The following is an 11,952-nucleotide window of genomic DNA, read 5'->3' as shown; positions in this document are numbered from 1 at the left end:
TGCCTCAATATAATGGGAGCTCGATCCACTGCCCCACAATGTTGACCTTATATTAATCCATTTTTGGCTACTTTGGTAGCTTTCATTGGGAGTAGTTTGTTTTTTTCAGAGGTTTTGCACCTTTGATATCAAGCACATATTCTTTGGAAGTTTATCTGTGGGAACTGTTTTGTTTTCAACCTTGATGGTCCTTTCCAACAGATATCTAGGAAATTACAGCCACAGCATCAGTGGGATACATACTAATGACTTGACTTTTTCACGGCCATAGTTAGTGAAAAACTATGTGAAGGATATATTGGCATGAATAATTTTTCTGTAATTTTGTCTCTGGCTTCATTAAAAACTATCGCTGAGGAGGACAAAATACCTTCTCAGAATCCTTTGGGATACAGATAGTTTATCTCTGTTCTTTTTATGTTACTAATTCCAAAGCTTTCTAGCTTTGATCGAAGCGGGTATTTTGGTTTTTGTTTGTGTTTTAGTTCTTCCAGTTCTCCCGGTATATAGCAGAATTTAACTCCTTTCTGCTTCCAACCTCACTTGCTTTTATTTTCATAATGGCTTTATTATCGTTCAGGATCTCTGAATATTTATTGTTGTTTTTCACTATTTTTGTACAATTCAAAGCAAACACACAGGTTTAGAAGACGATTTTTTTAGAGTGTTGTATGTTTTATTAGTGATTTTTAAAATATATATGCTCTATCCAAAATGCTAGAAAACTTCATTAAGGAAATTTAAAGTTTTAGAACAAAGTTAAAAATTGTTATTTCTCTTTATCCATAGATTTGATAGACTTGACAAATCTAAAATCCACTTTAACTCATATAGTATTTATTTTTGTACAAATTCATAAATTATAATTGTTTACCTAGTGGGGTATTATTAATTCTGTAGCATGTAATTACAGAGTGTTACAATTATATATGAAGCCAGATTATTATCCAATTAATAAGTTAGAATAGGTAAATTATTAATGTTTCTTAATACATTCCTCTCAAAAACTGTGGACATGGGATATATGCATCATCAGAATATCTTACAATGTAATAGAGCTGCAATGTTTAGGCTTTAAATCACAACTGCTTAGATATCGTCCATTCCTGGTCAAGCTCCATGCTGTCCTTTTTTCTGACCAAATCCTGACCTTGAGTTCTATACTTGCTTCAGTAGCTCTGTATATTTAGTCTACTTTTAATAATCATTTTTGGGCCATTTCTTTCCTTCAGTATGCAGTCAACAAAATCCTGTCAAATAAGTCCTACACCTAGTACTTTGTAATTCTTACTAACTTGCTAACACATTGTTCCTTTACAATGCATCCCAACTCCCCTTCTTTTTAGTAGGGGTCAAGTCAACCTGCACTATTACAGGATCCATTGCAGCATTGGCTGGGATAGCCTCTCCTTGAGAGACTGCTGCAGAATTGATCCTTCTGAATTTGATTTCCATTAAGCTGGTAACTTTCTAACTAATTCTTAACTTAGAAGTTTCTTTCAATTTTCCTTAGAAAGTGCTAATGTATCAGGACTATTTGGCTTTATTCTAGAAGTGATGTTACTTTTGATGAGTGTTTAAATTGGTATTTTATTTACATATCATCTTTTGATGAGATGATTAGAGTGATTTATTGTTCATTAATCTGATTGATTTTTATTAAACTAACATTAATTCTGTGTACAAACTAATGGTTGTAAGCCTAAAAGATTTGAAAGCGGTGATTCAGAGTATCTGAACAATCATGTTTATAGCAGCACTGTTCACAATAACCAACATTTTGAATCAACCAAAATGTCCATTATGAGATGAACAGTTAAAGAAAATGGAATATTATTCTGGTAAAGAAAAAATGAAATCTTATCATTGGCAGCACTATGGATTCAACTGGACACCAAATTGAGTTAAATAAGCCAGATCTAGAAAGATAAGCAGCACTTAATCTCACACGAGGAAGCTGGAACCACACACACACACACACACACACACACACACAGAAAGAGAGACACAGAGAGAGAGAAATAAAAGAAAGGTCTGTGTGTATGCATAAATTGTAAATATAGCCTTATAAAACTTCCTTATAGTTTTGTCAAACCAGTGTTGACTGTTACATGGCGTAACCAGCGGTTAAGAATGTTATACGAGAGGCCTGAACGACGACTCACAGGCTAATCCTCCGCCTTCAAGCGCCAGCATCCCGTATGGGTGCCAGTGTGTGTCCAGCTGCTCCATTTCTGACCCAGCTCCCTACTTATGGCCTTGGATAGCCCAAGCCCTTGGGACCCTGAACCCCATGCAGGAGATCCAGAAGGGACTGTTCATAGCTTCAGTTTAGCTCAGCAGAGGCCATTACAGCCACTTGGGCAGTGAACTAGCAAATGCAAGATCTTTTCTTCTTTATTTCTTCTTCTCTCTGTAAATCTTTATTTCCAATAAAAATAAATACATCTTTTAAGAAAGAATATGAAGCAGGATTCTGGCTCCAGGCTTTAGCTCGCCCTGACCATTATGACCATGTGGAGAGTGAACTAGTGGACAGAAGATGTTTGTTGCTGTCTCTCCTCTAAATATGCCTTGCCATTAAAAATAAAAAAATTTTAATTTTAATAATAAAGTAATTTTCATTTTGAAAAAATGTTAAAAACATTTTAAAATGATTTATTTGAAAACAAAGTAGATCTTTTAAAAAATAAAAATTTACTTTATTGCAGGGTCCCAAGGCTTTGGACCATCTTCCACTGTTTTTTTAGACAACAAGCAAGGAGCTCTATGGGAAGTGGAGCAGCCAGAACATGAACTGGTTCCCATATGGGATCTCAGGTGTGCAAAGGCGGGGACTTTAGCTACTAGGCTATTGAGTTGGACCCTAAATCTATTTTTTTAAAGAAACATGAGCATAAGAAAACAATAGTTTTCTCCCCTGAAGAAAAAAAAAAAGAAAAATCTCAGAAATCACTTCAAATCCTTCAATAAATATAGCTTTCAGATATATCAAAGACATTTTCACAATGCACAGAATTTCAGATATTAATTTAATGAGGGATTAAACAAAACAAGGAATCCAGGTCTATTCGAAATATAGCAACGTTTTCATTTTACTATTTGATGAAAAAATGACCAATATAAAACATTTGTGCTTTCACCATTTTGAGTATTCAAAAGAATCACTGAGGAACTACGTGGATTAAAATGGCATGACTGTTTTAAAGTGCAGAAATTTGTGGTAGAATCAATCATAGTCATTAAGAGACTTCTAGAAATGTATTATTTAAAGCAGAAAGCCAAGACGTAGAAAGTAATGAATGAAATAAGAACATATGAAAAGGCATTCAGAAAGGTCTTTATTTTCTTGAAATGTAAATTAATTCATTTAGGAAAACATCCATAGGAAAATTAATTAACAAATTTATTTATTTATTTATTTATTTTGCTATGAGCTCATGTGAAAGGATTTTGGTGATATTAGAGCACAAGAATAACTAATAGGTCAATTGCTCTTTGAATTTAATTAGCAGAAACTGCAGGAAAGTTTAAAAAGACACTCATGCCATGTAGCTTAGTTGCTGGAAAAGTTACAAGATGAAACCACAATTTTCAGAATAAATGTATGGTTGAACTCAGGGAAAAGTTAACATTTAAGGATTGAATATTTTGACTCCAACTGATAGTAAGTAAAAAACATACTGCATCTATATCTTTAAAATAATTTAAGATTCATGAATTACACACACAGACATACACAAACACATAAATTTTGCTTCTCAGTCTTCAAGTGCAAAACCTTACTATAAACAGGCACAGAAGTGAGAGAGAATAAAGAAAAAAGCTGTAGAGGAAAAGAGGTGAAGGGATGTGGGGGACGTGGAACAGGAGAGGAGGAGGGGGAAGAGAGGAGATTACTAAGGATGCACTGATACCCAGTAACCTAGTTATCTTTTTCACTGAAACTTACTAGGAAGATATTCAAAACGGGTACGAAAATAGTGATAGGGAGCACTGCCCCTGTAGCTGCTTCAAAAACCTTATTAATGATGGAGAAGCAACTTGGATCATTCAGCTTCTAGTCAGAAGCTGGCCATTTTTTCAGGAGAGAATTCTAGAAGCAGCTGATTCATCCATCCCCCTTGGTGCTCATGTCTCATATCCTGTTCCCTTTGCTGGCCCTTTGCAAGGTGTGGGTTACCGTTGACCTGCATTTCGGTGCGAAGTCTGAGGGAGGGTCGTATGGTACAACCTTTTCATTACTAATCAGTGCCTTTTCCGGAAAGAGGACTCTGGAAGACCCAACCCCTGGGGTTCTGCTATGCAAACCCCCGATGCTGCGGACTCTCACAGTTGTCCGCCCACAGGCTTTTTCTCCCCGCAACTCCCTCCAGTCGCCGTCCGGGCTCTGCACCGTTACTCGCTGCTCTTTTTCAAAGGCTGAGGGTCTAAGCCTCTCCCGCAGTCCTGCTGGTCTGCCATTCGTTCCGCTGTGCGGTGGCGATTGGCAGGCTCCACAGGGTCGTCTGGCCCCGCCTCGCTTCCCTTTGCCGCGCGCAGTCTGGGGTTCTTCCCTCAAGGTGTCGGGCGGGATTCCTGCAGGCGGCGCTGGGAGCAGGTGGAAAAGCATCCTTGTTTTGACTGTTGCTGCTGTTCTTTCTGCAACCGTGGATCCGAGCCAAGAAAGGATGAGCCTTTTTCCTTTGATGATAGCGCTTCGGTAAACTGTTGCCCAGAACCTAGGCACTTCAGACACTTCATTCCCCTCGTGTTTCTGGTTTCATTGAATAAATAACCTGCGTGTTTATGTTGCTGTGAATCTGCCCTTTGCTCTTGCTCAGAGAAGTGGTCGAACTGGAATTTCCAGTGAGCCGGAGGGTCTTGGACCGCGGGGCGCTGTCTGAGGTGCTGAAGCTTCCAGAACGTTTTTCTCCACCAGCACCACATCTCCCTTGCTGTCTCTGATTCCCCATGCCTTCCATAAGACTGTTTTCAGGATTGTAAAAAATCTCCCCGTATCATGGCTCACGTGAGACATTTTCGGACACTTGTTTCGGGATTTTACTTCTGGGAAGCAGCACTGTTACTCAGGTGAGTGCACTTGTCTTATCAGCTGAAACACTCGGATTGCAACCACTTGTTATTGATGAAGCCAACAAATAGAGAGTTCTAACTTGACGTGCCGAGACTGTCCCTTAAACTGCATTGTTTTCTACCTATGAATCTATTAAAATGTCTGACAACAGGTAATTTGCTGTATTTTCACTCAGTTCTTTCAGTTGCTGGCATAATATCTTGTTCACAACTAAGGTTGCTCTAAAGATTATTTCAAAAGCTTAGGTTTTTCTATGCAAGTCACACATATAGTTTTAATTTGCTAAATAAATTGTCTAACATGAATGCTATCTTTTAAAGTGTTACAAAATATTTAGCAATTATAAATGGTTCATTGGTAACTTTCTAAAAGGCAGACATATAGAACAATAGCACTTAGAGAATTGAAAAACTCAGAATATTGCTGATAAATTCATACATTAAGCTAAATGAGTGTTCTTTTTAATGGCCTCGTTCAGTAATACATGAAGGCAAAATAGCACATGCCTTTGAATAGGTAATGTAAAATTATAATGTAAAATTCTTTTTAGTGAAGTAACATAAGAGATATGTTAAAGTTGTTTGATGGCATGTTATTTTCTTATGACATTCCTGTCATATTAGGTAAGATTCTATTTTCTTTTTAGTTAATTTAAAGAAGAGAACCTACGTGTAGATCAAAGAGTTTTATTACTGCTCTTAAGCTTACAATGTATAAAAATCAGATACTTCTCTCAGATTTTAAGCCACCATTATAAAATTTATTTTACTGTTACTATGTAATTACCATAAAATTTTCATTTTTCTCATACACAGTTTTCACCAGTGTTTAAGTCAAATAATCGGAGTGACTAAGTTCTATGTGTATTGCTTTCTCTTTGAACTATGTGAATAATCTTTTGTTTACTGTGATCATTTTTATCTTTGTGCTACCTTATAAATGAGTCATACAAAATCTACGCACGTTAACCCATTAGCCTGATGCCTGTAACAGAAAATAGTCAAGAGGATTACTTTATTTCTTAAAGTATTGATTTTCTTCATGAAGAGTGCAACTACTTTGAATAGCATCATTTTTAGTGAAAAATATTTTAATATGTCTTAGGATATTACTGTAACTTTATACTTCATTGGATTTTTATATATAGTGATCAAAACTAATGCACATAGCTTTCATTTCTAAAAATGTCATGATAATGAATAGTTATTTTATAAAATAGATCGATCATTTTATTTTGTTTCTTACTATTGTCAGTAATAGTACTAATTTTTTAGGGGAAATGATAAGTTTAGCTGGTAGTTACTTACACTTAGGAAGTTTAAAGTCAGAAGTTAAGACATTTTGGTCTTGTTGGCCAAATTCATGGAATGACAATTCAACGTGACCCATAATATACAAATTAGATCCTCTAAATAAATTAGACTTTCACTGAGGGTCACAAATGAATTTATTTGCAGTTACTGAGTACAGCTATAAGAATTTATCTTTGATAATACTAACTAATTTTAGTCATAAGTGCTTTTTATGAGTAACCCAAAAATGTGATTCTTCGGAAAAGGCCCTTCCAGAAGTTCATACAATTCTTCAGTTCTTCATTAAATGTTTCTTTTTCTTTCACAAACCAACTAAACATTTTCTTTGCCATAAATTAGCCTTAATAAAAGAATAGTTTTGTTTCTCCCAAGAAGAATTTATTGTAAAGACTAAACATTGTGGTTCTGAGTGATGACGCTGGAGAGGATTACTTTTAGTAAAGACAGGGAAAGCTCCCTCTACTGGAAATGTTTTGTAAGATAAGTGTGATTCTTTGTTCATGAAGTCTATTAAGAAAATATATATATAGGGAAAAGGAAAGAGAAAATATAACCAATCATGAGTATATGTTTTCGTTTTCTGAATTTAAATGAAAACTTTTTAAGTTTTATTTTTAGTAGACACAGACATTGCATATATTTTGGTGTCGTATGTTATGTTCAGTGCATGCATATATGATTCACTGATACAGTCATGGTGTTGAACGTATCCATAGGCTGAAATACTTATCATTTGGGGGAGTGAAAACAATTCCTTCCAGTTGTTTTGAGACATACAGTCCAGTATTCTATAGTTACCCTGCTGCATTATTGAACGCTAAAAAGTATTTTTCCCACTTAACTATATTTAAAAAAAAACTTTACAGTGTAATATAAAGTCAAAATTAATCACATATTGCCAAAATTTGTATTTAACAATGTGTTAAACTGTTGTAACAGATTTTAATGATTTTCAGCTTTTTGAAGTATAGTCACAGAAAAGTGCTCAAGTTTGTGTCAAACTGAGGTTTCACAAACAGAACACACACTGGATTAGAAGTATCACAGATGCACATACTGAGCCCTTGCCACTACTGTGCCTCATCCTTTTCTAGGTTTACCTTGCCCAGCAGTATTCATTTTTCTTGATTACACAATAAACTTGCTTTGCTGATTTGAACTTTATATGGATACTCTTTTGCATATTTTTATTCTTTCATGTAGAAACAATTTATTCATTCTCACTCATATGTGTTATTCAATTACAAGATTATATTACACCAATATGTCCATGGACCTGATGATAGATACTTGGGTATTTTGAATAGGTTTTGAATTTATTTTGAATATATTTTTGCCTAATGTACATATGTATTTATGGTAAAGTAAGAGGAAGAGGAGTTGCTGGATTGCAGGGTAGACCTGATTACATTTAGCTTTAATTGTTAAAGCCAATTTTGAAAGTAGCATTTTTTTTTTTTTTTACCAAGGCTTAAGCGTTTCTGTAACATAGTGATTTAGAATTTGATCAATGAAATGTCATTATAGAAACTTCTACCATTACTTTTGATTAGTTCTACAAGCCTACAGATGATATTTTGGTTCTTTTTTGTTGTCATAATATCTTTATTTTACTGAATGAGCATTAACATAGCAAAATAAATAGAAACAAATATTTCTTACAATATTTTCATAAGTAGCTATTATCAAAATATGCCAGACATTACAAATATAATTTTTAAATGAAATTTTTCAATAAAGAACATTTATTTAAAATCCAGTGACAAAACTTCATAAATGATGTAACAAATCCGAATTTTCAAAAAATTGAGCTTTTTTTAAAAAGATTTTTTAAGATTTACTTATTTTATTGGAAAGGCAGATGTACAGAGAGGAGGAGAGACAGAGAGGAAGATCTTCCATCCGATGATTCACTCCCCAAGTGAGCACAACGCCTGCTGCTATGCTGATCTGAAGCCAGGAGCCAGGAACTTCTTTCCGGGTCTCCCACACGGGTTCAGGGTCCCAAGGCTTTGGGCCATCCTCAACTGCTCTCCCAGGCCACAAGCAGGGAGCTGGATGGGAAGTGGAGCTGCCGGGATTAGAACCGGCACCTATATGGATCCCCAGTGTGTTCAAAGGGAGGACCTAAATCATTACGCCATTGTGCAGGACCCCAAATAATGAAGCTTTAAAATGTTCTCATATTAATAAAATAAAGAACAAAATATTGATATTCATCTTTATTTGAAATGTAGATTGGTTAATATAAAAAAAACTCATTTCAAAACCAGGGAACTGATAAAAATGTGTATTTAAGCTTATTATTTTCAAAATTACACTTTAATTGTTCATATTAACAGTGTGAGAACAACTGAGTTCCTTTTTGAATGAATTATAGCACATTCTATCACAAACTGAATATCTGACTTTTAGAAATCTTAAGAATCAGAAGCAAAATATTTTTCTTTTTATTCAAAGTCTGTAGAATATTTGGCACTGAATTTCTTGATTTTGCTATTATGTTTTTGAGCATGAGAATAACCTTTTTTCTTTTTAAAATAAATACTGTGCTTTAAGGAAAAAATTATTTTGATGATGTGACACAGCATATTGTGTAGTTTTTAAAATTATACCACACATAACACAAAATTCTTCACTTTCTGCTGGTGATTAGAGAAACAACAGCTCAGCTTCAATTGATGCTTCAAACAATGTACACTGAACATTCAGAGAACAGCTTACAAAATATTCCCTCTTCTCTAAAGATATTGCTTTTATTTAATTAGATAACTTTGTACTGAGACATCGATCAATTATTTTATGTTTCGCAAGTTGTCTTCACCAGTCCAATAAGAATGATTTGCCTAATTCTGTGCATAAATTTCTGTGCTAGGCAGAACTGGGCTAAGGTGAATAGGCAACCACCACCTGTTACACTCTGGAACTTATGGATCTGAAATATAATGCAAACAATCAAGTACTGAAATAAAAACACAGACTAATGTTTTAGACAATGGGATATAAGGAGCTCCCGGTACTTGTGCTAGACCTTGTAGGATATTTGTTGAGTAAAAAGAAATTAGATATAAAGACAATAATCCATGCAAAAAGAGTAACATGTGCATACAGTACATGCTTGGGGTGTGTTAATGATCAAAGTCACTAAAAAATATTATACTTTATGGTTTACAAGTGTATTCTACTACAAATAAATATTGAATTTGCTAGAATAATAAGCTTACATAAATGTGGAAATATTACATCATCATTTCACAATCACATATGGATGTAATCATTGTACAAAAATTTATAAGTAGATAGAGATCGTTTTAGAAATAGTTTAATCCCTAGGCAAGAAATATGTCTGTGTAGCCTCTCCCTCAGAGGTTGGGTTTACAGAAAAACAGCCATAAGGTTAGTGGTGGTATGTAGAAATAGTAAGAACTGCAAAGTCACAGTGACAAAAATGCAGGGGGGAGATGTTAATCTGCTTGCTTTAAAGTTTGCAGATCACATTTATTTTCTTCTTTGGAGTAGAGTCTTTTCAAATTAATAGAAGAATCAACTAGGTGATTACGATTATTGCAACAGTATGGTGATATTAAGGCATTTTGAGTTTCCAAAGTTAGTGGTGGTGCCAGCATTACAGCCATCTGCCCAGATTACACTGCTGCAATTTTATATTTAGGTTAAGAGTTAAAAAGTTATCACATGACAAGCAAAAAAGAAGGGCACAGAAGGGGATTACTGTCATGCCCAGTGAAACTGATCAAAACCAAGTGATAATGACCAAGATTTAGCATATTCTGTACTATCCATCCTAAAGACCAACTCCCACATTGTATCTTATATTTTGTATCTCTGCTTCAATTTTATGTTGAAAAGCATATTGCTCTAACTGCAGCTGGGATACCACACTAGTCTGCATTTATAGAGAGTGCACTTTACTCAAATTTTCTGAGAAAATGTTTAGGGGAATAATTTTTGAGAAGGTAATCAGTACTTTCCTTCCATCAAGAAACATTTATAGTGTATCCTCCTTCACTCTCCCATCGAATGTGTCTCCTATCCTTTTTCATATGATTGTCTTTATACTGAATCAACAGTAAATACTTAAAGTAAGTTTTTATGTAGGCACATGAATGTTTGGTTTGGTTTCTGGTTTTCATTTTTTCCTGTAATGGAAAATAGTATAACTTGTGATTTTGTCTTGCATGGAGGAGACCCATGCAGTCAAATTAAGTCACTCTAGAGCACTTGGGAATGAAGGCAGGAATTCTAACACAAAACCAACTGTTGGGCAACAAAGAGAAACTGTGTGCACAGAATACGCTATAAAATCACAAAACATGAAGCTATTCTAGTAACAGCATAGGAACATTTTTTGGGAAACAGTCTTAAATACTCAGGTGTTGTGAGAAAAGACTTGGAAATAGATCTTCACCATAATGTGCTGTTAAGTTTTAAGAGGATGCATTACAAACAACTCATAGGCATTTTCATGATTAGAAGCAATATTCTTAGTGAAAATCTGAAGGTTTCTAGCAGTCTCTGACAGTAGTTCACTGACTGCACTTCCAGAACAAGAATTCTCTGAATGTATGCAAACACACACACACACACACACACACACACACACACACACACACACACACACACACATTTCCTGTAATCAATCAGAAATTCTGACGATGCCTTGGAATATTTCTAATGCTACTATACAACCATTATGAATATACGACAAGTACAATTGCATTAGAGCTAACTGAGCCATCCAACATCCTTCCTAAATTTAAGAATTTGTGAAAAAGTGCTCCTTTAGGTCATTTATTTGTTTTACCCGAAAGTCAGAATTGCTGAGAAAGAGAAAGAGACAGAAACAGATATTCTATCTGCCTTTTCACTCACCGGCCTGAAGCAGGATTCAGGCATTTCTTCAGGATCTCCCACTAGAGCACAGAATCCCAACAGCCTGAGCTCTCTGCTGCTGCTCTCTGCATTCATCAGCAGAACTGGATTAGGACGGGAGCAGCTGAACAGGACCCAGCACTCACCTTGGATGCCAGCAGTCCAGGTGGAGGATAAGCTTGTTATACCGCCACACTGGCCCCAAATGTTCATTCTTTATAATTCAAAATCCCCAACCATAAAGACCTACTTACTCAAAATGAACATATTTATGAAATAATTTTAATAATAAAATATGAAATGTCATTGTGTTTTCCTGCATTCAAGCAAACTTTTTTTATAATGTGCTTCCACAAATATTTCTCTTTTGTGTTGCTTTATTATTATTATTATTACATTGTTGATTAGGGTAAAAAGTTACAAGGGCTGAAGGAAATATTGAGGAGAAGCCCTACCCAGTCTCCCACCCACCCCAGGTCCCGGATGTAGGGCATGCTCTGAGATCATTGCTCAAGTGGCCGGGTAGTTCACCAGTTATGCATTGCTGCCAATCTCCCCACTCCAGACACAATGAGGCTCTTGAATAATCTACTGATTGACATAACCCATCATAGAGTCTCCCTTTGTCAAGTGTTTCATGGCCAACATATAGCTGTGGTGGTTGATTGACCT

General features: G+C 35.3%; 1 protein-coding gene across 2 annotated transcripts in view; it reads left to right on the top strand.

Annotated features, from left to right (window-relative positions):
• Positions 1-4,953: 4,953 nt before the first annotated feature.
• Positions 4,954-11,952, top strand: part of GLRA3 (glycine receptor alpha 3) — a 112,692-nt gene continuing 105,693 nt past the window's right edge. Inside the window, exon 1 of one of the 2 annotated variants that reach the window (XM_040966061.1) lies at positions 4,954-5,073. In XM_040966061.1, coding sequence (XP_040821995.1) covers positions 5,003-5,073 — 71 coding nt within the window. In that variant the 5' untranslated portion in view covers positions 4,954-5,002. The remainder of the gene's footprint in view (positions 5,074-11,952) is intronic. The other variant, XM_040966062.1, reaches the window with a different exon arrangement.

The sequence above is a fragment of the Ochotona curzoniae genome, unplaced genomic scaffold, assembly GCF_017591425.1.
Source record: "Ochotona curzoniae isolate NIBS_2020 unplaced genomic scaffold, NIBS_Ocur_1.0 scaffold_4505, whole genome shotgun sequence".
Classification (NCBI taxonomy): domain Eukaryota; kingdom Metazoa; phylum Chordata; class Mammalia; order Lagomorpha; family Ochotonidae; genus Ochotona; species Ochotona curzoniae.
The sequence above is the reverse complement of the archived record's forward strand: the minus strand, read 5'-3'. Positions and strand labels throughout refer to the sequence as shown.